The 25,870-nt window shown below is 54.1% G+C and overlaps 1 protein-coding gene across 5 annotated transcripts in view; it reads left to right on the top strand.

Moving 5' to 3' along the window:
* Piezo2 (piezo type mechanosensitive ion channel component 2) overlaps positions 1 to 25,870 on the top strand; it is a 321,693-nt gene that overhangs the window by 281,241 nt on the left and 14,582 nt on the right. For 3 of the 5 annotated variants that reach the window (XM_087194955.1, XM_087194949.1, XM_087194939.1), the window contains 13 exons: positions 2,177 to 2,236; positions 4,581 to 4,747; positions 5,697 to 5,863; positions 8,663 to 8,830; positions 10,784 to 11,230; positions 11,824 to 12,082; positions 13,619 to 13,801; positions 14,749 to 15,001; positions 15,828 to 15,960; positions 16,742 to 16,889; positions 16,967 to 17,181; positions 22,705 to 22,863; positions 24,137 to 24,284. In XM_087194955.1, the coding sequence (XP_087051081.1) occupies positions 2,177 to 2,236; positions 4,581 to 4,747; positions 5,697 to 5,863; positions 8,663 to 8,830; positions 10,784 to 11,230; positions 11,824 to 12,082; positions 13,619 to 13,801; positions 14,749 to 15,001; positions 15,828 to 15,960; positions 16,742 to 16,889; positions 16,967 to 17,181; positions 22,705 to 22,863; positions 24,137 to 24,284 (2,507 nt within the window). The remainder of the gene's footprint in view (positions 1 to 2,176; positions 2,237 to 4,580; positions 4,748 to 5,696; positions 5,864 to 8,662; positions 8,831 to 10,783; positions 11,231 to 11,823; positions 12,083 to 13,618; positions 13,802 to 14,748; positions 15,002 to 15,827; positions 15,961 to 16,741; positions 16,890 to 16,966; positions 17,182 to 22,704; positions 22,864 to 24,136; positions 24,285 to 25,870) is intronic. The other 2 variants (XM_021265256.2, XM_087194959.1) reach the window with 1 other exon arrangement.

The raw sequence follows: 25,870 nt of genomic DNA, 5'->3' as shown, positions 1-25,870 counted from the left end.
CCCAGAGCCACGAAATTAGCTGTGATGTTTAGGAAGGCAGATGTCCCTTATTTAAAATTGCATTTGCTCTTAGATATTTTTTCTCTCGGAATCTTTGCTGGGTCCCAGGAGTGTGTCAGTGAGTCACCTGAGGAAGGTGTCCCACCAGTTAGTTACCTGCAAGTCACAGTGGTGATGCTAGCACTGCAGTGGACATGCACGCCTCCTTTAGTAAATGCTCATGCAGCGTCACCCTGGTGAAAGGCAGCACTTCTTCCACCTCTCCTCTGAGCTGCACAGTCTGTCCTTGGATGGCTGGAGCTCTAGTCAGCACTTTGGGCTCAGTAACGTACGAGGTCCTTCCCACAGCCCCCGCTGTGCAGACACAGGAACCTCGGCCCAAAGAAAAAAGAGACTGCCATGCTCCCAGGGCCAGTCAGGTACTAGCTGGTCTTCACTTCCTGGCAGGCGTCTTGGCTTCGAAGCCCCATGTCCTCACCAGCCCAGAAGACAGGTGTAGGGGAAAATCTCTACTGGGGACCAGAAGGAAAAAGAATCTCTTGTATGTAAGAGCATCAGAGGATGTCTCCTCACAATGGTAGCTTCTGCACAGACTGGCATTCTGGAAGTGAAAGCAAAGCGTGCACAGACACTAAAGAGCAAGTCAGCTTAGCTGGTAGAGACAGTGTGTGAAACGCTGGCAGAAGGGAAGAGAGGACACTGAGATTTACCCAGAGCTAAGTTTGCAAAGATGTCCTGTGGTCAGATCACGAACAGGGTTCATTATGGTTACCAGATAAAACACAGGAAGCCCAGCAAATTTGAGTTTTCTAAATGAAAAACAGGTAATGTTTAGCTTAAGTACAACCTGAACATAATTTATGAACTATAGGGGAAAGGGACATTGCTGGAACCTCTGCTGTGGGTCCCTCCTGTGAGCCACTACAGCACAAGGCAAATTAAAGAATAGACAGGAAACGATATTTAGAGTGGAGAAGCTGAGTCTTGGGTCCTGCTCAGTGCTGCTGATGGCAGCAAAGACAAAGGCCCCCAAACACATCCAGTGTTTATTGAATGCAATTGTGGGAAGGAATAGGGAGCAGGGTGTGCTTTGAAGGCACCTAGTGAGACACTGCTGAACACCTGGCACGACGGCGCCAGGCAGGGCTGTCAGGGAGTCGGCACTGCTGATCTTGCTTGGATGGAACAGACCGGTACTGGGACCAGGTGCAATCAGCAAGCAACCCATCAGGTCAGTGAGAAGCCGTAATTCAGGGGAGAGGATTTTATTGGGGCCATGCAGCCCTCGGCTTCACATAACTCAGCAGAGCGCTGCCACTTCATAGACCAGGGCCTAGGTTTCCGTGGCAGACATTGAGGGAGGGGCTATACTCACCCAGTGTGCCATCTGACACGCCTATTTGAGTCACATAGAGCTTCGGTCTGACTCCTGATAATAATATAGCTGAATTATGGAAAGCAAGAGGCATGTGCCACTTATAGAGCACTAGTACTGTGCAGGATGTCTGCTGCAATGAACATACCTACACTAAACAGATTCCTTTTTTATCTGAAGTTGAAGTTTGACAGGACATCTGTATTTTTATTTACTAGATCTTTCCATCTTAACTTTAAACAAGGGGGTTAGGAACCCAATGGAATCCTCTGATGTCATCTTAAGACAGTGGCAAACTAAAATTTATAACACCACCCCAATGTATTCAAAATTAAAATTTCATAGCATGTCTTGGGAAGTGGCCCTCTTTCTGTGAAGGGACAAACAAGGAGTATAGAAGCCCATTGTGGGACAAAAGTGGCCCCGATGACCCATAAGGAAATGGGCTTGCCTGTGTTCCATTAAACTTTGACCTTAATACAATTTTTCCATGCACAAAAGACTACTCTCCTTTATATTTTTTCAATTATTAAACAGATGAAAGCCTTGCAGGACTCAGGCCTTCCGACAGTAACCAGCTGGCCGAATCTGGCTGAGGGTTGTAGTCACCTACTTGGTAGGCATAATCTTTATTCCAGAGTGCACAGAAATGAGCACTGAATTATTACAACTTCTCCCCAGGAACTCTTGGAATAGGCAGAATGTCCCAGACTGGGTGATAAATTCCTTCCCACCCAGAATAGTCTTGGCATTTCATTGCCCTGCACAGAATGTGACTCGTCTTTATCAAACCCCCTGCAGGTCTGGTGGACTGGGAAGACCGAGAGGAGGAGCCAGTCAAAAAGAAATCTGATGGACCAGGTAACACAGCAGACAAGCCCAGTGCGGGAATCTGAAAATGACCTGCTCCCGGACAGTGCAGAATGGAAAGCTGGCTGGAAAATAATAAGCCCAGGACTGCTTCCCAGCTGGGGCAAAATACTCCACATCCCTTGAAATCCCATCTCCCCTGAAATTGCAAAGCAGCTCCTAAAATGTAGCTGGCAGAGCCCAGCTGGTGAGACGTGGGCTTCGAGTCTGTCTACAAAGTCCCGTGGACGGGAACCGAGGAAGGGCAGCTGAGGGACAAATTCTAATGTTCCATAGAAACTATCAGGGTGAAGACACAAACAATACTGGCCATAAATTTTTCTTTTTTATAAAATCTTTTAATTTTTTTCTTTTGAAGTGACACATAATAACTGAATGAATCAGAGAAAAAAGTCATCAAAAACGGGGCTGCTTACATGTATCAGGGTGTAACCCGAGCCTTGAGGCAAACTTCCCTTCCTTGTCTACACAAAGCAGCTAAAGGTTGTGACCCAGCCAGTGTGGGCGAAACACGTTTTGTTCATGCTCACTGTGCAGGGGGCGCAGGGAGTGAGAAAAGTCCCACTTGCGGTGCCTCTGGCCACCGCTCCTCCGAGGAGTCCCACAGGCTGGGGCCTGGTCTTCTACTCCTGCCCTGTTCTCCCCTCTTCCTGCTTCCCACAATACCCTCTCCCTTCCTTCTCTCTGCAGGCTGCCAGTCCCCTGCCCTGGGGACCTGTGCAGAGGCTGTGATCTCACAGCCAAACGTCCACCCTGCTCTTCCTTCCCAAGACAGCGGGGCTGTGCCTAAGGAAGCTCTGTAGCCCCTAGGCCCAGTGCAAAATGCCCTTTCCACTTCAGAGTGGACTTGGGTTCACGCTGCACTCCAGTGGGGAGGACAGGGAGCCCCCGGGGCCCGTCTGAGGCCCCAGAGAGGCGCACACGCACAGAGCACGTGGGGACTATCACGCTGGAGGCCACTGTGACTGCACAGGGCGGTCGGTACGGTCGGTGTGGAGCCTCCCTCTTCCGCCCAGGTCCTCCCTGTTGTCTGGGGCCAAGGCACAGGGAGCCACCGTCCAGGAAACCAACCCAGCCATCGTGTCTCTGTGTGAGTGCGCGTGTGTGTGCCCGCGCGTGTGTGTGCCCGCGCGTGCTGAGAGCACCAACAGTCTTCTGTGTCACATTTGCAGTACACAGCACAGGAGCAACACCTCTGGTCCCTGTGCTGTACGCAGACCTCCAGACACAAGACACACTCCAGGCCACACACTCGGACCCCTGGCCCAGCTTCCCGCCCGCCCGCCTCCCGGCCCTGGAGCCTGCCCCACGCTCTGCTTCCAAGGGTTCGGCAGCCCAGCGTCCACACCCAAGTGAGAGCACTCAGGCTTACTTCATTTAGTACAGTGCCCTCTACATTCACCTATCTTGTTGCAAATGACAGGATCTGAATTTTTATAGCTATATAATATTCCTCAACTGAGGTCACAGCTATGGGACCTCCTCAGGCCTTTCTCAGCAATCAAGGGGCTCTTGTTTAAACCTCAGGGCGCCCTGGAGAGGCACAGGCTGTGTTGCCAATGCTGTGCACAGGATGGGGGCCTGGGTTGAGCTGCGGTGTGACAGCTGTCCAGCCCCCCAGAAACAGCCGGGCCCGGAGGAAGGGATCCCAGGCTGTGCTGGCTGGAGGGCGTGGAAGTCTGTCTTGTAGGTCCAATGAAAACAGCTGGCAGACGTGCAGACGCTTACTCTGTGTGTTGAGCCCTCTGAGAACTAGCTTTAGGTGTTTGGAAACACAAACGTAGCAAGAAGCACCAAAGTCTGAGTGTATAAGCAGAGCATTCTCCCCCAGCAGTTCTTACTTAAGAATACAAAAATGATAAATTCTGGGACCCAGGGGGGTGGATGCGAACTGTGCCCGTCCTTGTGGCCATAACAGGCATGGCCTGTAACTGAATGCAGTCGGTTTGCCTGCGAATTGCGAGGCCCGTGGATTCGGCCCGCTCGGGCCCACCACCGCCTCCAAGTAACCAGTGTAGCCGCCCTCACAGGTGCAGACCGCGCAGGAGGTGGGCGGGTCCTCAAGGCATGCCTGGGGTGCCCAGTGTTTGTCGGGTTCTTGGACCTAGAGACACCACCTTTGACCCTTTGGGTCAGACTTCACGAAGCCGACATGGATTTTGTTTTAGTTCTGCCACCGCCTCGGTAGCCCCAGCCAGGTCACGCTGAGGCTCAGTCCCCTCTGCTCGACAGGGACGCAGGGCAGATGCAGGCCCGGCATGGGGAAGCCTTGCTCAGGTCTGGAGCCACATCCGGTGTCCCCTTCTTCTGACACGGCGCTGTCCCTCCCTCCTAGACAACATCATCAAACGGATATTCAACATCGTGAAGTTCACCTGGGTGCTGTTCCTGGCCACCGTGGACAGCTTCACCACGTGGCTCAACTCCATCTCCAGGGAGCACATCGACATCTCCACGGTGCTGAGGATTGAGCGGTGCATGCTGACCCGAGAGATCAAGAAGGTAGCCCTGCAGTGTAATTTGCACCTCCTCCCACATTTGAGAGAGTCAGGGCAGAAATGGTGGTGCACGCCTGTAAATCCTCTACTCTGGGAGGCCGAGGCAGGAGGATCTCAAGTTAGTTAGCAATTTAGTCACTTAGTGAGACCCTGTCTCAAAATAAAGGGGGAAGGAGGTGGCTCAGTGGGAAGATCCTGGCTTCAGTCCTCAGTACTGCAACAGAAAGGGATTTCAAAGATCATATATAGGTTTTATATCTGTCATCCAAAATGCTTGGGTCCAGAAATGTTTCAGATCTCTAATTTTTTTTTTTAGATATTCAGATACATAGTGAGATGCCCTAGGGGAGATCGCCTAAGTCTAAACATGAAGTTCATTTCTATTTCACACACTTCATGCACATAGCCCGAGCCGATTGCATACTGTAGATTTAGGCGTCCACATTCTGCCTGGGACTGAGTGAGAGGTTGGATGAAGTAGTCACACACTAACCACACACGTTTGCATGCACGTGCATGCACACACAAGGGCCTGGTAAGATGGCCACTTTATTCATTGCCCCTCCTCTCCACAGTTTACAGGTGTACAGCTTAGATGTCTCCTGTGAGGGTTGCAGCTCAGTCTAAAACTTCTCTCGGGAGAAGTTAAGCTATATGTAGAGCAGCAAAATGCACAATAGTCACATATAGATTGCACTTAATAGTAATATTCCATTTCTGGAATGCTTACTATGATTCAGCAAAATTATCTGCACTCGAGAATGAGTTTCTTGTTAGAACTGCCTAGTGACGCTGGGTGACATTCATGACTGTGCCATGCAGGAGGTGGGTGGGTCCCCGAGCAGACTGCGGTCCCCAGCCTGGCCAGCCTGGTACTGGTCTTGTGCTGGCAGGCAGGGGCCTTGGGGGCCAGGCAGGTGCCCCATAAGAACTTCGGCATGTCCCCTTCACAGGGCAATGTCCCAACGCGTGAGAGCATCCACATGTACTACCAGAACCACATCATGAACCTTTCCCAGGAGTCCGGCCTGGATACCATCGAGGACCGGCCCGGAGCCAGGCCCGGGGCCCCACCGGCCCACAGGATGGACAGCTTAGATTCCCACGACAGCATCTCCAGGTACCTCCTCTCTCAGCACAGGGTCACTCCTGGCCAAGATGAATGAAGTGGACACCGCCAATGAGAAATGAATGGATGGGTGAACGTTAATCAGACGCTTGCAGGGTGTCCCCCCCTAGATGAAGCAGGCGAAAGCGGAAGTCAGTAGTGAGCTATGGGGACCCGCACGCTCTCCAGGCACGGGACAGAGTCCCAGGCTCCAGGTAAAGGACAAGGCCCCTCCCTGTCCCCAGTCTCTTGCCTTCCAAAAGGCTGCTCCACTGAGGGTCCTTTTACGAGGGACTTCCACCTCTGTTGCGTCTTTCCTGTCCTGAATCACTGCTTTCAGAATTTTAGAATAAACATTTCAGAGCTGATCCTGCCAGCTCCCTTCCCTTCACGCCAGGATGTGCAGGGACCCTGCTGGTAGTGGCTAAGCCAGGGCCGGCACAGAGCACAGGACGCAGGCAGCCTGCATCCCTGAGGATCCTTCCCGGAGTGGAAGTGAGTGATGGCCACCCCTACTCTTCAACCATGGAGCTCGGTACAGAGGGGTTTAAGACACATCTGAAGGTCACAGGGCTAGGAGTCTCCAACAGCCCAGCTCCACAGGTGCACGGTTCCGGTTCCTCTGTGACCTACCAAGCAGGAGAGCTCAGAGGTGTGGTGTGTGGTGTGCTGGGTGTCTCCGCTGCTGCTGCCTCCAGCTCCAGGGTCCCTGTCCCAGAGACACCCAGGGCTCCTTGCAGCAAGGCTCCTGGACCCACTCAGGTCTGCTGGCAGGCAGTGCTCCCTGTGTGTCCAGACCCCTGGGGGCACTGACACTGCCTCTCCATCCAGCCTGGAACCAACCGGACCTGGAAAATGGAATGGAAGTGCTGTTTGTAACTTGCTGAAGTACTCTACTGAGCATTTCGGATTTAGTCCAATGTTTTGCTCCCAGTAATTACCTATTGACGCAGATCTGTATTTGTTGGTATGGAGAGACATCCAACATACATGTACATATGTAAATACTTAGATTTTAAAATATGCATGCTACATTGGTTTTATTTTTAAAACCGTGTATTCAGGCATATATAGATTTGGATGTAGTTCTTGTGCACATAGAACCGCACAGGTATGTTCCTTCTCGTCTTCCCAAAATAAGTATTGATTTTTTAGAACTCTTTCAGGGTTAATAAAAGAGATTACATTTTGCATTTCATTGGGGAATAATCGTGGCTTATTTATCGATTCCAAAGTCACACAGATGTTTCAGCCAGTGTGTGTTTTTGTGAGAAGAGGAAGCACTTAGGACAGGAACCTTTCAGAGTTTTGGGTCAGACCGTTGATTTCCTCAGCGCCCTTCTGTTGAAGAAGTTTTTAATTCCTGGCATTCAGTGGCGCTGCTTGTAGCACCTCACACTCTCCCCCAGAAAGCAGCCTGTAGCTACCCTTTTGAGAGTGGAGCTTAGTTTTCTCCTAACAGGCTTCGTAGGGCTGTCATTACTAATTCTGTGGCTGATTTTTATTTCCGGTGAACTTAATGACTATCTTATTTGAAAGCTGCCCATCTAAGTTTGTTCTTATTACAGTAAATCTAGGTCTGTCCGTACACCAGGTTTAAATGAAGTCGTTCCCCCTTTTGTTTGCAGTCTGCCTGGCTCTCCTCCCTTGAGGCTTAGTGGCCAGTGACCTTGCCACACCTCTTCCTTCACGCGGGGCTGCCAGAGGGCCAGTGGCCTCCCCAGGGGGGGACGCACACTCCCGTCTAGCTCCTGCCGTGACATCCCGGTTACCCACCTGACTGTCCGCAGGCAGTGGCGAAGGTGGGTCAGTATCTTCCGTGATAGAAGAGTCCCACTTTCCTTCCAGTGAGGTGTAAAGTGGCAAACTTGGTTTTTAATGGTCGACTCCTGAAATCAGACCGCACCCACCTTCCTGAAGCTGCCATATCAGCTGAAATTGCTGCAGGTCCATCCTGAGACACTTACCCAGGTCTGAAAGGGGTGGTCACCATTTGAAAGGTGCCACCCGGGCGGTCCTCGTGTGCTCTGAGGGGCCCTGTGTGCCTCCGCCCTGCCCTCCCTGTTGGTACCACAGATGAGAGCTAGAGCCCAGGAGTGGAGACCCAGGCCACGATCTGGAGCAAACATTAGGTAAAAATGAAACATTAACAGACAAAAAACCCTGGCATTGCTAGAATTCCCTTGTTATTTATTTTCTGTGTAGCATTTCATTTTGTTTTTTGATGTTGGTTGATATCCAGCTGCATATCGAACCAGCATCTCTCCTACGTGCAAGGCCTCTGGTTTGACTTAGCCGAGTATCATGCAGAACGAGGGTGGAAGGTCAGTTGGTTGGGTCGTTCCTGAGCTTCCCCTCTGGCATTTTCAAGACAGTGGTAAAAAAAAAGAAATACATTAAGCAAATTCTATGAGCAGTTATTTCTGCTTATGCAATTGGGTTCAAAAACGCTCTTGAAGGACTTGGGATTGCAGTTCTAAAGAAAACATATTTCTTCAGTTATGAAAACCTCCACTGCAAAGTTGTATGCACTGTGCTTCTCAAGAGGACTCGGGGCCTTGCCGCTGGCCTGTGTCCCCGCCCCGTTCAGAGAGGGCTGTGTGCCAGTTTATCGCAGCCAACGTGTCGTTTACGCTCCAGTCTTCCTGTGCTTCACTGTTCAGCTGAACAGGTCCTCCCTGTCCCTGCGCGGCCGTCGTGGTGTTGGCGGCGTTGTGTGTGGTTGCTGCATGGCCGGGTGTCGATCTGTTATCCATGTGACTTCATGCCACTGTGTTAATTCTGTGTCTCTGTGACTGTTTGCGCCGCTAGCTGCTACACTGAAGCCACCATGCTGTTTTCGAGGCAGTCCACCCTTGATGACTTAGACGGACCAGACCCTGTGCCCAAAACGAGCGAGCGCTCGAGGCCTCGGCTCCGTAAAATGCTCAGCATGGACATGTCCTCCTCATCCGCTGACAGTGGCAGCTTAGCGTCCAGGTGCTTACCTCATGCATGCTTTGATCTGTACCTCGTCACCTCCTCCTGGGTGTCATTGCCGATATCAGTTCTGTGATGTGTGTAGTTTTGTTTGTCATCTTTATTTTAGAGTGTGCATGACTAACCACAGCATCACCGCTGACTTTTGGAGACACGGTGTCCCAGGGCAGCTCTCTGAGAACCTGAACTGCTCCTCAGTTTTTGTCTGTTAGAAATGACTTAAAAATACTTATCATAAACTTGGTCCTTTAAGGATTTCACACTTTCCATGTTCAAAGATGTAAGTTTGTTTCCCGCATTTGATTTAGAGCTTTTAAAGGCAGCCCTCACAGGGGAAAATGCTTCTTCAGGATTTTACCAAAAAATACAGAGGGCTAAAAAGTGAAAATGTGCCTTACAGTACTGTTTGATAAAGCATAACTCTGCATACTGCATAGTTCATGTACATAACTAACATAGAAGTCAGCATATATTTTACCACTGGCTTTTGAAAAGAATTAGTTTGATACGGTAGACCGTGTCACCTTGTAGACTATCACTTGTTTTGTTTGTAAAAAGAAACTTATTCTGGGCCTCAGTCTACTCGTTAAACCCTATGGTAAAACACTGATCACTTAGAAATGCAGTTACCTGCATCTGACCCCAACTCCCCTGTGAGTTGCCGAGTTGCCAGGAGCAGCGGGCAGGGCTCAGCTGTTGCTGTGGCCCAGCCCCAGGCAGATGCCTCCCTCCTGGGTGCGGTGCCGCAGTGGCCCCTGGACCAGAGCGCGTGGAGCACAAGCGAGGCGCATAGGGCGCAGGCCGGAGCTCCTGGTTTCCAGCCATCCTGGAAGCTGCGCCAGGGTGGAGTTAGCTCCAAAGGTCCAGGGGGCTGGGGTCGGGCTTCGCTTCCGTGGCTTCCCCAGAGCCCCTGTCCCTTGAGGTAAGTCAGCAAAGCCTGGCCAGGCCTGGCTTCCTGCACACTTAGGGCCAAACCCCGGGGCTCCACACGGAGCAGGCCTCCCTCTGGGCTTCCTCAATGCAGGCTGTGGAGAGGGAGGTGGATGTGACCTGGGCACTTGAGACTCCCAGTGTTCACAGAACCCGGCTTCACACATGCCGTTCAACGAACAGTGCACATCTAGGGCCTGGAAAAGTGTTCTCCAGCCGCCCAACTTCAGGTCCCTGGTGCTAACTGCTGCCGTCCTCCTGCCGGCCATGAGTTCGAGGGCGTGGCGCTCCACTCCCATTTCCAACCTCTCCTGCTCATGCTGGCGGGGATGTTAGAAGAACAAGGGACAAGTGAGGGGGAAGGATGTAGACAAAGAGCACACAGCGTGACGGGAAGGGTAGAGAAACCAGTAGAAGAAAGAGGCTGAAGCCGACGGGAGCCAGGGGTGCAGCCAGCAGCCGGAGGACGAGGCTCTGCGGGGAGTGGTGGCACCCCGGGAAAGGCACAGGGCTTGGAGAGAAAGGGCTGCCTGCCCAGGGGTGCAGGGAATTCACCCAGGCACTGCACAACAACAAGAAAAAGGCAAGGTAGGGAAGCAAGGTGAAAAAGTCACAGGGCGACGGAAGCGTGCGTTTGTTCAGTTAGTTCAGCAGCGTTTACCCTGGGAGCAGGGTTGAGAGCAGAGTGGCCCCGTGAGGTCCGTCCACGCGCTCTCCGTGAGGCTGGCTTCGCTCTGCCGGGAGTCCCGACGCGGCTGTGAGCCTCTGCACAGAGGGGCTTGCTCCCTGCCCTGGGCTTCAGCGGTGGCATTGCTTTCAAGGACACTGGTTGCAGTTCCTGCAGCTCAGGAATGAAAATCCTGAAGGCTCAGGGCAAATGCAGTGCAGTCCCTTGGGGTATTTCCTGTCCCCTAAGCCCAGAAGTTCATACTTGGGAGTCCTGGGGCGGTGTCTGCCGACCTGGAGAGAATCCGGGCCATGCAGACGCTGAGCCAGGGCCCGTGCCCTCCTCTGTCCCCACAGCGAGCCCACGCAGTGCACCATGCTGTACTCCCGCCAGGGGACCACGGAGACCATCGAGGAGGTGGAGGCGGAGGCGGAGGAGGAGACAGTGGGTGCCCAGCTGGAGGAGGAGGAGGAGGAGGAGGAGGAGGAGGAGGAGGAGGAGGAGGAGGAGGAGGAGGAGCACGGGGCCGAGTGTGGGGCAGAGGCTGAGGAGGCCAGCCTCAGCCCCGAGGACGAGGAGGACGAGCCACCGCTGCTCTCCACCAATGACGGGGACATGGAGGTGCCACCCTCCTACAGCAAAGCTGTCAGCTTCGAGCACTTGTCCTTCGGCTCGCAGGACGGCGCCGAAGCCAAGAACCACATGGTGGTCAGCCCGGACGACAGCCGCACCGACAAGCTGGAGTCCAGCCTGCTGCCACCCCTGACCCACGAGCTGACGGCCAGCGAGCTGCTGCTCAACAAGTAAGGGCCAGGCTCTGCTCACACGCACACACGCACGCACGCGCTCTGTGTGCGCCACGCTGGGAAGTGTGTGCGGCAGAAGCTCACACCCCGGCCACGGAGTCACACTTGGGCTCTTGGCTGACTGAGTTAGGGAACAGCAAGGCCGACGGAGGGCCGAGCTGACTGCCCAGTGGAACAGCGCCTCCTACAGCCAAGACCCTAATCCCAAAACCCCAGATCGAAGTGAGCCCAAGACTGACGTGCTTTGAGTGCCTGCCTGGTGCTGGAAGTGGGTGATTTCATGCCAGGAAACTTTGTTTTATTTACAGTTGCATATCACCCTCAGGCCATATGGATAAAATATATATGAAACATAAATGATTTTCGTGTCTAAACTTGGGTTCCAAGCGCAAGATACCTTATTTTGCATGCAAATATTCCAAAATCTGAAACATCCCAAATCCAAAACACACTTATCCTTTTGGACACGGGCTCCTCAGCCTGCACGAGGAACCCGCAAAGGGAACTAGGGCCCGGGAAGCAGGGTTCCCGCGGGAGGGACCTCGCCAAGGGACGTGGGACAGCGTCTCATTGTCTCCTCCGTGTGTCAGGATGTTCCATGACGACGAGCTGGAGGAGTCCGAGAGGTTCTACGTGGGCCAGCCGCGCTTCCTGCTGCTGTTCTACGCCATGTACAACACGCTGGTGGCCCGCTCCGAGATGGTGTGCTACTTCGTGATCATCCTCAACCACATGGTGTCCGCCTCCATGATCACGCTGCTGCTGCCCATCCTTATCTTCCTGTGGGCCATGCTCTCTGTGCCCAGGCCCAGCCGGCGCTTCTGGATGATGGCCATCGTCTACACCGAGGTGGGTGATGGGAGGGTGGAGTGGCTCTCGGGAAGGTAAGGAGCCGCTCGGGGTTACCTGACTGGCCAGGGGGACCGGTGAGTGGCGGGGGGCCCAGAGCCCGCTGCCAGCCCTGCAGCACCGGCTGCCGTCCCCTCAGGCCCACAGGCAGGGTGCCCCTGACAGGGAGAGTGAGGGCCCCCAGGTGGGCAGGGGACTGGATTTCCTACCCTGCCCCCTTGGTCCAGTGACTGCCCGAGGCCCAGGACAAGGCTCACAGGCCTGGTGCCCCGGCTCCCGGGTGCTGGCAATGCTCAGGCTGCGATGCTCCTTCCTGCTCGGGCCACCGCTGTCCTGGTCACGGCACTATCGTGATCCCAACAGCACAGTGCCCAAGGCAGACGGGGCTCAGAGCCTGGAAGGGCGGTGGGCGCTCGGGTAACTCAGCAGTCGAGTGAACAGGCCTCCCCAAGTGCCCAGCGAGAGAAAGGAGAGAGAGGAGCTGTTAGGTGGCTTGGCCTGCCCGCCCTGGTCGGTGCCTCGCTGAACCTTCCGTCATCAGCATACCCGGAGCATGGGGAATGGACACCACTCCCAGCCACTCGCAGCACGAGGTGCCTGCCAGATGCCATCCTCACCTAGGGTGGGGAGGAGGAGGAGGCACCGAAAATAGAAAAGCGGACAAGACCCACTTACATAGCTTTCCTCTTAAAAATAAAAGTGCTCTTTGTTAGCAGGGCTTGGTGGTATGCCTGTAAACTCAGCACCGGGAGGCTGAGGCAGGAGGATCCCATGTTCAAGCCCAGCCTAGGTGACTTAGCAACTTAGTAAGACCCTTCCTTAAAATAAAAATAAATAAAAAATGGGCTGGAGAAGTAGCACGCTGTGAAGGCCCTGGGTTCAATCTCCAGTGCCTCAAAGGAAAAATCCAAAATGGTTCTTTGTTATGTTGGGTTCTCCGTTTCCCAAAACATCAAGGAATGAAGTAAATAGGAAATTAAATGGATGCTGATTCACTCTACAATTTGAACTATTGCCCAAAACCAAGAACTGTACCAGGCGTGAGAATACAAAGATAAACAGAGAAAAATTAGTTGTTTCTTTTACTCGGTGGCTCACAGCCACAGGTGACAGACACGATGGAGGGAACTGGAAGCCGTGTATCCAAACCTGCGCGGCCCCGGGGGTCCGGGTCGGAGCCAGGCGTGACACAGGAAGGTGCAGACATGCTTCGGCTCAGCTGGTCCTGGTGACCGTGTTCAGTAGCTGATTAAATCAGTGCACAGTCCAGTTCCTCACAAACGGAGGAGCGAGCCTTGGTGGAGGCAGGGTGGAGCCCTCTGGCCCTGCTGTGTCTGTGGGACGCTCGCCACACCAAGTATCGCTGGTTCCCACGCCCGTGACCCGGGCCCGGGACTCTCATCCCACACGGCTGCATGCGTTCCTGCCATCGAAGCTGGGAGCCAGGCTTTTCCCAAACTGTCAGCCGTCGTTTCTCCTATCACCCTAACTCCCGGAAGGAGAAAAACAATGCCTCATCTCCATCGTCCTGTGCAGGTGGCGATTGTGGTGAAGTATTTCTTCCAGTTCGGGTTCTTCCCCTGGAACAAGAACGTGGAGATCCACAAGGACAAGCCCTACCACCCGCCGAACATCATCGGGGTGGAGAAGAAGGAGGGCTACGTGCTCTACGACCTCATCCAGCTCCTGGCACTCTTCTTCCACCGCTCCATCCTGAAGGTGCGGCGGGGCGGGGCGCGGCGGGGCGGGGCGCGGCTGGGCCCCAGGCCTCGCGTGCTCTCCAGGACACTTCTGACGGCCTGGCCTAGGCCTGACCAGGGAGCGCCGGAGCGGAGCGCGAGGCCGCTCTCGCAGCAGGAGGAAGCCCGGGGTGGGCAGGACAGCTGGCCCACACAGGCCCAGCCGCTCTGCTCCCGGGCACACGGGGGAACTGTACGCTGCGCCCGCTGTGCCCTCCAGCTGCGATGGCCGAGGCCCGAGACCGCGCGGCGGATCCCTGAGCCGATGCGCCTGCTTCCGCAGCCTCACTGCACTCCTCCTCCCCTAACCTTGTGCTCTTTATAAACTGTTTTAAGTTTATTTTGTCAGGTGTGGCTTCACCAGTCCCCGGGTTCTCTCTGAGCACGGCCATGGCATTAGCCTCGCACACACACGCACACGCACGGTTGTGACTTTGTTTCCGGTGAACCGACCATTCCCAGTCACCTGGAGCGCTGTCCGCTCTGCACACCTCCCCCCTTACAGACCCTCTGCCCTGTTTCCTGGGAGCAGAACCCAGACTCTGCAGAAGGCCTGGCAGCCTTTGTCGCGCCATGGCCAGCGCCTCCTGAGTGGAATCAATCCTCGGAGCTTTGTCCCTGAGCTGCTGACCTTGCTCCTCCACGGCAGCCGTGGACACTGGCCCCACCTGTCCAGACTCAAGTCGGGAAAGGGCGTTCACGGGGAGCTGCCGGGTCCCTCCCTGTGTCACCCGAGCACCGCCTCTCCCGCTCAGCTCTGTGGCCACACCGGCCACGGACATGGCCCCTCCTGGGCCTCGGGTGCAGCCCTCAGCCATGAGCTCCTCTGCCCCCTTGCTCCCCAGCCGAGGGCCAGTGCTGCCGTCGGTCCGGGCACTCAGCCGTCCCTCCCGGAATCTGGTCTCATTGTCCTTTCCTCCCGCCCAGTGCCACGGCTTGTGGGACGAGGAGGAGGCCGTGGACAGCGGCACCGACAAGGCCGACTCGGATGCTGAGCTTTCCCTCAGCCGTAGCAGGAGAGACTCCGCAGACTCGCTCAAGTCCATTGACCTGGCCGCCTCCGTGGAGTCAGTGCAGGTGACCTTCCCCGAGCCGCCCAGGGCCCTGCGTAGGAAGCGCTCGAGCAGCAGCGGCCGGGACTCCCCCGGCTCCAGCTTCTCCTCCAACAGGTCCAAAAGAGGTGCGTGTCCCGCGACATCTGGGCTGGAACAGCCCCCATGCTGCCGGGGGTCCGGGGAGGTGAGTCAGCGGGAGCTAGCAGGAGACAGACATCGCACCGGGAAGAGTGCACGGGCCAGATGGACCCAAGTTCAAATCCCACCTCTGCTCGAAACATCCAGTTCCTCCCCAGGACAGGCTGTGAAGTCACTGTGCGCAGGCCACAGCCCTGGGGGCCTCCTGAGCATCAGGCACGGGGAAGTGCCTGCACTGTAGCAGACGCTCTCCTGAGTGTGTCCCAGTGGCCTCAAGCGCAGCTCAGTTTGGAAATGGGTTTCAGTGTCATCGGGGGGAACTTCAGCCATGCAGTCCAGTCACCTCCTAAGCTGGGAGTTAAGTCCTCACTAGACCTCGAGGAGATCAGGAAGCAGACGCACCCTGCTTTGTATTTCTCGGTCTGAGGTCTGAAGCTCTCCAGACACCTGTGTGTGTCCATCTTCAGGGCCAGTTTTGGGGCAGACACAGTCCTCATATAGTTGGAGAAATCAGGTTATGATAAAGGCGTGGGTCACACCCCCCATCTGGAAAAGCCACAACTTTATTTGGTGCCATAAAAGCTGTTCTTTGAAGTGTTTCTTGCTGGGACAAAGGTTACGGGACAATCAGGGTGGAGCCTCCCCTAGGGTGAAACCTCACAGGTCTGCTCCTCGAGGGGCGGAGTTGAGAGGACAGATCCCTGAATGTGCGAGGCCTTCGTGCCCAGCGCACCCAGCAGCCAGCCCAGGCCTCCCATGTGGCTCCCAGGCCCCAGGGTTCCCCCTCGGAAACCCTGCTCCTCACTCCCCCAGGCAGCACAAGCACCCGGAACAGCAGCCAGAAGGGCAGCAGCATCCTGAGCGTGAAGCAGAAGAGCAGGAGGGAGCTGTACGTGAAGAAGCTGCAGGGGCACCTGGTCCGGGCCAAGGCCTTCACCATCCGGAAGTGAGTGCACGGCTGCCGGCCGGCCGGGCTGAGCCTGCACCCCGTGGTGGTCCTTTCCTCCATGCCACAGGGTAGCAAACATCATCTGGTCCCTGGTGGGGTAAAACCACCCATGGTTGTGTTGTTCTTAAAAATCATTTTCCAGCAAGCACAATGGCTTTCCCATGCACCGCATTTATGCCCACGTTCTTCCTACCTGAGCAAAGCAAACGAGCGACTCTGGGGCTCATAGCACACAATCCTGGCATGGTCACCGCGCAGCCTGGTGGACGGAGCGGGCCTCGAGGTCAGAGCCAGGCAGGCCTCAGGCATGCACTCAGGGTGCCCGTGGAGAGATAGCTGGGTCATCAGGGCACAGAGCTGGTCCCCAGCGCCTGTGTGGCCCTGCCCACCTGTGGGGGCCACCCCAGCAAGGCAGGGCCACAGGCTTCAGTGGGGCTGTACCTGCAGGCTGCCAAGCAAGCCAGTGGCACCCAGAGCAGGGTAGGCTGGAGAGAGGCTGGAGACGGGACGCTCAGTGGGGAAGGACGAGGCAGGAAGGAGACCAAAGCGGGCACCTCGCACCCCCACACGTTCCCAGGGCCACCCCCACCCGCCCTGAGCCCCGGGTTCCGTTAGCACCCAGCCTGGCAGAATCCGCAGCAGGCTCCGGTCACAAGGACAGCGTGGCAGTGTCAGGCTGCAAGCAGCCCTGTCCCCGCACTTGGAGCGGCGAAGACAGTGCCTAGTGCCTTTCCCCGCCTGCATCCCAGAAGCAAGCACACGGGTCTCTGTTTCACAGGACTCTGCAAATCTACGTGCCCATCCGGCAGTTCTTCTACAACCTCATCCACCCAGACTACAGCGCCGTGACCGACGTGTATGTGCTCATGTTCCTGGCCGACACCGTGGACTTCATCATCATCGTCTTTGGCTTCTGGGCCTTCGGGGTAGGTTGGCTGCTGACCGAGCGCCGGCTTCCCATGTGGGAGAGGCCCCTCCGCACCAACCCCGCTCTCCTCCCCAGAAACACTCGGCAGCTGCAGACATCACGTCCTCGCTGTCTGAGGACCAGGTCCCCGGGCCATTCCTGGTGATGGTGCTCATCCAGTTCGGCACCATGGTGGTGGACCGGGCGCTTTACCTCAGGAAGACTGTGCTGGGCAAGGTCATTTTCCAGGTCATCCTCGTGTTTGGAATTCACTTCTGGATGTTCTTCATCCTCCCTGGTGTCACAGAGAGGTGAGTGTCTCAGGTAGATTCCCAGAGGTCCTGGCTGCAAGTGCATCTGTGGTAGCCCAGGGCCGGAATCGATGGTAAATCAGCGCAAATGGGAAGTGGAAATTGATTCCTCCGGGATGTCTTGGCTGACTCTCACCTGAGCTCACAGAAGCGGTTTTCAGAGCTGGGGAAGCCACAGCCTCTGTGACTGAGGCTCAGGTGACTTAGAAACCGGAGTGGGGTCGTGGGCACACTGTCGGGGGCGAGGACCGTGTCAGACAGAGTGACGGGGAATGGAGGCCGTTAATCGGCAGAGGAAGGGACAGCAGGAGGAGGGCAGTGGCAGTAGTTCCCACGTGGTCGGGAAGAGGGGCCCTCAGCCACGCTGCTGCTCCCTCTGTCCACACGGCGGTCGCTGCTGGCGGAAGTGAGCTGAGAGTCAGGGTGGGTGAGATGACAGTGGCGCCTCAGCAGGGAGCCTGGTGCCGCTGTCTTCCCCTGGGTCCAGGGCACTGACCTGCTCGCCCCAGGTGCGGCCTCCCCTGGTCTCTCTCCTCCGAGGCACCATCCGGTCCTAGCTCCTTAGACCTCAGCCCAGTGTCCCTGCTCCTCGTGGGGTCTCACCCCACGCCTTCACCATGGCGTGCCCCAGTTAATGCTTCATGTGTGAACCGCTGAACAGCCAGTCCAAGAAAGGAAACAAGTCCATGGCTGCGGGCAGGGGCATCAGCGGAGAGGTCCCCAGGGTGGGGGGGCCCAGCGTGGCAGGATGGAGCAGGGCTGTCGCTTCCTGTGGCTGTGTCCACCAGCAGCTGAGTCTCCCACAGCCAGCATGGGAGCTGTGTCCCCGACCACAAGGCCTCCCCAGCTGGCACGGTTCCTGAGGACCGGCCTGGGGGCAGCTGTCCTGCTGTGACCCGGCCTCAGACCCCCTGGGCATCGGGAAAGTACCAGGGATCCAACTCGGGTCCTTCTGCTTGCGAGGCAGGCGGTGGAACCACTGAGCTTCTTCCTCGGCCCTAAACTCCATCTTTCGATCACAGCTGAGCGCCATCCTCAACCAGGTCTTGTGAACAGCCTGGCAGGCAGGCTGGCTGACTACGTTTTGGGAAGTGGGAAGAGAAAGTAATACCAATTAGACTTTACTTATGTGGCTCTTCAGGAAGCCAAAGCAGACCCAACCCTGAGGAGGAAATCTGACCTGCAGCTCCAGCAGCAGCACAGCGCTGCTCTCCTTTGGGAGCCTAGACTGACTGTAGTGCGCCGATCGCTACTTCCAAATAACAACTGATGGGATGCAAATATTTTAACAGGAAAGGAGCTAGGAAAATGTTCCTGAGGCCAAGGTAGAACTAAAGAAATAAAGGATTCTTACCAGAAAACACCAGGAGCCCAGTAGCTTCTCCTTCCACAGCATATAGTGGGGGTGAGTGTATGAGGCACGATTGAAAGACACAGTGAATGTTCAGTTTTCTCTCTTAAATTTATTACAGTAAAAGACACATTGCCACTGAGCCCACCCCACTCCTCACCCTCACTTTCAACACACTCATCCCATCTTGCCATGTTCTGGAGCAGCTCTGGAGTCCTCTTTCCTGAGTGTCTGTAGTTGTGCTGTGTGGCTGCCTCCGTGTCCTGAATGGATTCAAAACCTTTCCCTTGCATGGTCATTCTGACTTTGGGGAAGAGCCGGAAACTGCACGGAGCCAGATCCGGTGACTGAGGTGGCGGAGGACACCGTCATGATGTCAGAGCAGTCTTTCTGTTGGATGCACTCGGCAGTGACATCACACACTTCTGATCACACCTTGTGATGATCCGAGGAAAGGCTCCCAGAACTGCTTCAGAAGGTGGCGAGAAGGAGGAGCCAAGTGCGTTTTCAGTGAGGGGAGAAGCTAGGAAAGGCATCAGCGACAGTGTGCCTTTCACCATAATAAATTTTTCAAAAATCTGAATATTTACTGCCTATTTTGATCATACCTCAGAGCTCAGATTATAAGAATAATTCAAATTAGGGCAGCTGTTTGTACAAATATCAGAATTCCTTCATGAAAATGTTATGAATCTTGTTGTTCTTTAAAGTAATTATAATATGCGCTACAAATATTTAATTCTTCCCATCCTTTAAATCAGAGAAATAAACCAAATGTGACACCCAAGGTAGCCAAATGATGAATTCGAATGTTTTCTGTTAAATCAGAGAGCATTCAGTAAAGACCCTCTCCACCAGCCTCCACGGAAACTCCAAATTTCAGAGACTGTAACTTTCAAAAAATTCCTAAAATTGCTGTCTAGTTTTACAGATTAGAGCAGCCAAACCCCATGGAGAAAAGCACTCTCCCCAAACTATGGGCTGATTGTGGTGAAGCGAGATCCTGGTCCAAACCTCGGGGGCCTTGGGTCGCCCTCCCTCGCAGGGAGCACCCGCACCTTCCTCCAGCCTTGCTGAGAGCAGCCGGCCTGGTCCCTCACTGTGCAGTGTGGCCAGGGTTGGTTCTCCCCCCCCCCACCAGCCCCCTGGATCTCTGCCACGTCCCACCGGACCCCACAGAAACCATGCTTCCAGACGCATGCTGCTGTGTGGCCACCCTCCAGCTGGCACTAGTGTCCATTGCGGTCTCAGCAAATCACTGCAGCCCAGTGGCTTAAAGCCACACAAATGTACCAGCTTACGGCTCTGGGGTCAGCATTCCGATGCAGGTTCGTGGGCTAAAGCCGAGGTGTTGGTTGCTGGATGAATGAAGAAAGCTGCCCTGACTCGCAGTCATGCCTGGCTTACTCACTTCCCTTTGTTGTCCAGGGCAGAGCAGGGGAGGAGGTGTGCCACCCAAGTGAGCAAGCGCCGCCCACCTGGGTCCCCAGGCACACAGTGTGATAAGCGTCTGTCTCCTTGAAGATTACCGTCCAGCCTCACCGAATACCCTTCCTAGAACACCAGCTTAGGGGGCCTTATTTGGGGACATTTAGCAAGATGTATAGGACCAATAAGCCTTCTGTTGTCTCTGTCAGCACATCACTGGCAGTGTCGTTTCTCGTCACTTCAAACCATGCGACCACCACACTGGCATCCAGAGTTTACTCTTCCTCCCTCCAGTACTGTCATGGTGCGTCTGTACCGCCCGGCACGCTCACACACCTGGAGGGACTCAGGGTGGCGCGCCCACTGCGGAAGACAGTCTGGCGTCTCCTGAGGGCTTCTGTTCACCTCCCATGGGATCTGGCAGTTGTGGGTGTGCATGTGGAAATGCAAACCTGTGTCCATACGCAGATGTGCATGCCAAGGTTCCTAGCAGCTTTTGCGCAGTAGTCCCTGACAGGAAGTGAGCCAGATGTCCACGGAGAGGCGAGAGGCTGAGCACACTGCAGGGTACATCTAGCCCGGAAGACCACTCAGCAACAGAAAGCAAAGGAGTGTTGGTCACGGGGCGGTGGGCGTGAACCTCAGGCAGTTGGGAAGCCGGGGACTGTAGGGCGCCTTAAGGGAGCATTAGGAGGCGCAGGTGGAGCTGCGGCGGGAGCCTCTCCATGCTTGCTGCGTGTGCGAGAAAGGAGAGAAGCAAGACCGCGGGGGCTCCTGAAAACCCGGGAGCCAGGACCTTAGGGGCTGATGAACACGTCCACTGCTGTGGCTGCGCCTGGTTCGGGTCTGATCATGAGGACAAAGGTCAGCACTTAGTCATGCTACCAGCCTGAGATCTCGTCCTCCGCTCTGCACCAGTTACATCTCAAAAAAGCTGTTATGGGAAAGGGTCAGTTGGTTTTAAAGCCTGAGTGTCGGTGAACATTTTCCTTTGGACATTCTTATCTCCAGTGTCTTGGGAACCGGGCTAGGGCCCTGCTCTTCACCGTTCATGATCGCTTTCGCCTCCCAGAAGAACAGTGGCTGTACTTCCTCTCCTTCTAGCCTGAGAAAACTGGACTCGAAAGAGTAAGCAAGCTGGCCAGGGGCATTCCCACGGGTCAGTGCCCAGCATGACCTCACTAGTTTACTTTTCTCCATAATATTGACTGACTGACTGATTGATTGATTGAGGCAAAACTTAAACCCAGTGCCTGTCACACACTAATCTTCATCCAAGTATTTTTGTTACATCCGATTGCCTGATGTGGGACAGGCAAGAACGGATCCCTCCTGTCCTTAAAGTCCCACCCCAGGACAGTCTGAGTGAATGAGCACCATGCAGTGGCCAGCGCTTGGGGAAAGGCCACTCCATATCCCTGTCTCCATTCCCCTGAAGTCACCACTTCACCGCCATGTTGGGAATACTCAGGAGGCTGGGAAGTTGAGGGACTGTGGTCACCTCCAGGGGCCTGCAGTGGAAGCCGGGGAGGAGGAAAGAGGAGCATTTCAGTCTTGAAAGCAAAAGCCCAACTTTTTGTGGACTTCTGTCAAGAAGGAAATGAAGGAAATAAGCAGACACAGAGTCAGTGAATCCACAGCCAGGATGGCAGCAGGAAGACCACTGGCCTGATGGCCTCCAAGGCCGCCCTAGGACTGAGTCCAGCCGCCTGGGACTCTGACTGAGGCTAAAAGGACTGAAACACAGCGAAATTTGCCATGCCAGGCCACAGCAGAGGCCCCAGCCCAGCCCAGCCACAGGCCACCTCTGCTGCTCACTGAAGAGGCATAGTTTTCATTTCTAAAAAATAACAAAATTAAGTTAGTGAGAAATCCAAAGTGAACACAAAGAGTAATACGTTGCTTGTGTAAAAATCTCCAAGTGCTGCTCCTAATTTTAAAGACAAAGAAGACACTAAAGTGTCACCACGTCAGAAGTCTTCATTCCTTTTGGAAATGTGCACGGGCCATATTTAAGACTCTTGCAAAACACCACATTTATCAAAGATGGAAATGTTTCCAGAGCTCGTCCATCCTGGAAAATGGGTCCCTAGTGTGCAGCGGTTGCTCGGGTGTGAATTAGCTCTCAGGAGCCACACAGCCCACGAGTCACCACTCGCTGCACAAAGCCTGGGTCTGCTGCCGAGGACGTCATCTCTGGAAGGCAGGTCAGGGGGCCGGGCACAGCACCAGAGGTGGGCAGCGCTCTCAGAGAACACACTGCCGTCTTGAGGGACAGACGCCACTACCTGTGAACAGACCCCAGCCCAGGTTTGGGAAGCTTGTGAATCCACTGCCTGTCCACGTAGAGGCCTAGGAAGAAATGGAGGGTGCTCTGCCCAGCCTCCCTCCTCCCACTTATTCCGGGTCGTGAGTCCTTTTAAGCAAACATGCACCTTTTTTCTTTCATAAGCTTTAATCTGGAGTATGGTCGCTGCCTCATTTAAGAATATATTTATTAGTAAATTCACTTAAGAGTAAGTTAATGTAATCCTGGCCATGGCAACTGAATAATGTACATGATTACAGGATCTGTTTAATTATTGGATTTTCTTTTGCCCTGGAAGTGACCCCCAGTGTACAGAGAATTTCTTAGGACTGACTAAATGGCAGAGGGGAAATTCACTTTGATTTAATTCTAACTGGTATATTCTTGTAACAGAAACATTCCATTCCTTCACTTCCCACACTTTTACATTTTGTAGGAAATTCAGCCAGAACCTGGTCGCTCAGCTCTGGTACTTTGTGAAGTGTGTTTACTTCGGACTGTCTGCCTACCAGATCCGCTGTGGCTACCCGACACGCGTCCTTGGGAACTTCCTCACCAAGAGCTACAATTATGTCAACCTCTTCCTGTTCCAAGGGTAAGGACACTTGTGGTCACTGACGGAGCCATTGGAAGGCATGTGGTGTCCCCCTGGGAAGGGACAGGAAGGAGAATACAGTGATGTCATCGCCCTGGAACTCTTCCCAGCCTGGCCATGGGCAGATGTGGCTGCTTAGGCCCCTTCCTGGGAGTGAGCACCACATGGCTGGCCAGGAAGTTGTCCTGGCATCCCCCACCGTGGTCAGTCTTTTATCTCAGTATCCTGCCTAATTACCTTGACAATATTTAATGATGAAAATTAGGGCTCCATAATCCTTTAGTTTTAATATGCTTCTGGGTATGATGTCATAGCGTATTTCAAGTCTGAGCTTTTCCAAAACACCTGTGGCACTGTTAGTGGACAATGAGCATGTGCATGGAAGAGGGGCGCTTATCTGGCCCCTGCCAGCCTGACTCACCTGGTCCTGATGGTGAATTAGCTCCTCAAACACAGTGCATTCGCTCTTCCCCGTGGTGACCTTCCTGGCAGCCTCTCCTGTTTCCTGGAAGTTGTTTCTCAGCATAAAAGACGAGGCTGCTCAGGCTCAGCAGAGCTGGGGACAGTGACTTATGCAGTGGGGCGATGGGTGCTTCCAGAGGTGGGGCCTGCCGTGGGGTTTATTTAGTGCGAGCTGGGTCTGAACCTGTCTTTTCCAGGCTGGATTTGTGTCCACACCGTGGAGCTGAGGGGTCCAGGGCCCACTTCTGAGTGAGGACCCTAGGACGAGCCCAAGGTCTCCAGTCTGGGGAGGGTCTGTGGTGCTCAGGAAGTACAGGATGTTCCTCAGGGCCCAGCGGGCCAGGCCACACTACTCCAAATTGCAATGACAGGTGCACGTCCTCCGGCCTGGCTCTGGGGCATCCCCTGCTCCATCTCGCCTCCCCTGCTCCATCTTGCCTCCCCATCTGCCCTCAGCTCTTCCTTCCCAGCGAACGATCTTCACTAACATCCAGCACAGCGACGCAGTGCCCCTGAGCCAAACGCTGCTCATAATGCAAACAGATAAGGGAGAGAGAAGCTGAGCAACCCTCAGATTTATGTGAACTGCAGTCCCAGTGCAGGCAGACATCAGGGAAAATAACAGCGTGAAAAGCACTAGTCCTTCATGGGCTTCCTATGCAGAGCAGCCGTTTGCATGCTGAGTTTTACTGTGGTAGTCACCTGAGAGTTTTCCACAAGTCTCAGGGTCAAACAGTAAGGATCGCAGGAGCCCCCGGGACGGATGGTGATGGGGCCACCCAGTGTCTCTGACTAGCTGTGGTTCTGGCAGGTTCCGCCTGGTCCCGTTTCTCACCGAGCTGAGGGCAGTGATGGACTGGGTGTGGACTGACACGACCTTGAGCCTGTCCAGCTGGATCTGCGTGGAGGACATCTACGCACACATCTTCATCCTGAAGTGCTGGCGGGAGTCGGAGAAGGTAGGACGCCGAGGAAAGTGCCCGTCTGTTTCTCTGAGATCAGCTTGGTTACAAGGTTAATATGGATGTCTGCAGGGTTTGTGGCACAAATAAGTGGAGCCAGGGGCAAAAACCATCATGACCTATAGAACTGTTGACTTCAGGACACCTGGAGTTGAGGATTTTAACTTCCTGTGCCTTCCTGAGCAACAGCGGGTTTTCTTCGTTTGGCAACAGTATATTGTAGTTATGTTTTAAAAAGAAACGATGCATTGCTGCGTGGCCCAGGAGTCCTCAGTGCCCTTTGGGGCAGGGGAATGGTGTGGGCAGACAGGCGGGCCCAGTGCCCTGGGCTCACCTCCGCTCCTGAGTCATTCTCTGCAGAGGAACGGGCAATGGAACTCTGTGCATAGGAAATTGAAGTACAAGTATTTGTTTATTCTTCTAGATGGAATATTAAGGTTTAAGTATAAGTAAAATTACTGCTATTTATAGACTTTTTCAAAAGTTTAGCATATGAAACCAAGACCTGTTGCATTTTAGCAATTGAAATACCCAACTACCAGTAGTGGGTGATAGGAGATGTCTGCTTATCTCAGCTCATGCATATCCCTTTGGAAACATTTCCTGTAGTCTGTGTAATTTCTAGTGCATTCTGCAGCCTCCCCTGAGAATTGCAGCTTTATAGTCGTGGGGCCCACCGTGCTGTGGCCTGGGGTTCACGGGGTTTGTAGGACTGAAGGAAATGAGGCCTGGCAGTGGCTAAAATCTTCTTCACACGGCCTTATTTTTAAGGCATAAAGAAATTGGTATGATGACAAAATGTCTCAGCCCATTCTTTGTTGCTGCAACAGAACACCCAAGACCCAGTAACTTATGAAGAAAGCAGGTTTATCATGGCTCACAGTTCTAGAGGACAGGAAGGTGCTGGCATCAGCTCAGCTTTCATTCAGGGCCGCCTGCTGCTCACTCGTGGTGGTAAAATAGAAAATAAGCAGGCATGTGTGGGACAGAGGGAAGAGGGGCTGAACTCCTGCCGTGGTTAACCCATTGCCACGGGAAACCATAAAGCCTGCCACAAGGACAGACCCTCATGTGGTGCAGATGCCTCCCCACCTTTCCACACACTGCAGAAGAAGCCTCTCCATGAGGGTTAGTGGGGACAGACCAGATCCAATCCACAGAGGACGCTGAGGGTAGTGACCAGAGGGACAGAGGGGTCTGGACAACATGACCTGTGAGGAAAAGGAGAAAGAGCCAAGAATTGTTTGGTCTAAAGTAGGAAAATATGAGGGGTGGGTAAAGCAGAAATAATAGCTGTTTTCAACAACTTAAAGTACTGGAAAGAAAAGCAAAACTAGAATCAATTTGAGGGGAAAAAATAAATCATAAAGCAGAATTAAGACAAGAAGTCAAAAACTCCAGCAGATTTCAGTGGATTATAAAGAAATTTCTAAGCACTAAGGCTACTCCACTACAGAATTGGCTGCCACAAAGTGTTCAATTACATACACAGGGTCACACAGACAATAATTTAGACACTAGCTCTACCTCCATGTGTTAATCAGGTTTTTGTCACTGTAACAAAATACCTGAGATAAATCGCC

Source organism: Heterocephalus glaber, unplaced genomic scaffold (genome assembly GCF_053883595.1).
Source record: "Heterocephalus glaber isolate CG9 unplaced genomic scaffold, H.glaber_assembly_v1.0 deba00000331, whole genome shotgun sequence".
Taxonomy (NCBI): domain Eukaryota; kingdom Metazoa; phylum Chordata; class Mammalia; order Rodentia; family Bathyergidae; genus Heterocephalus; species Heterocephalus glaber.
The sequence above is the reverse complement of the archived record's forward strand: the minus strand, read 5'-3'. Positions and strand labels throughout refer to the sequence as shown.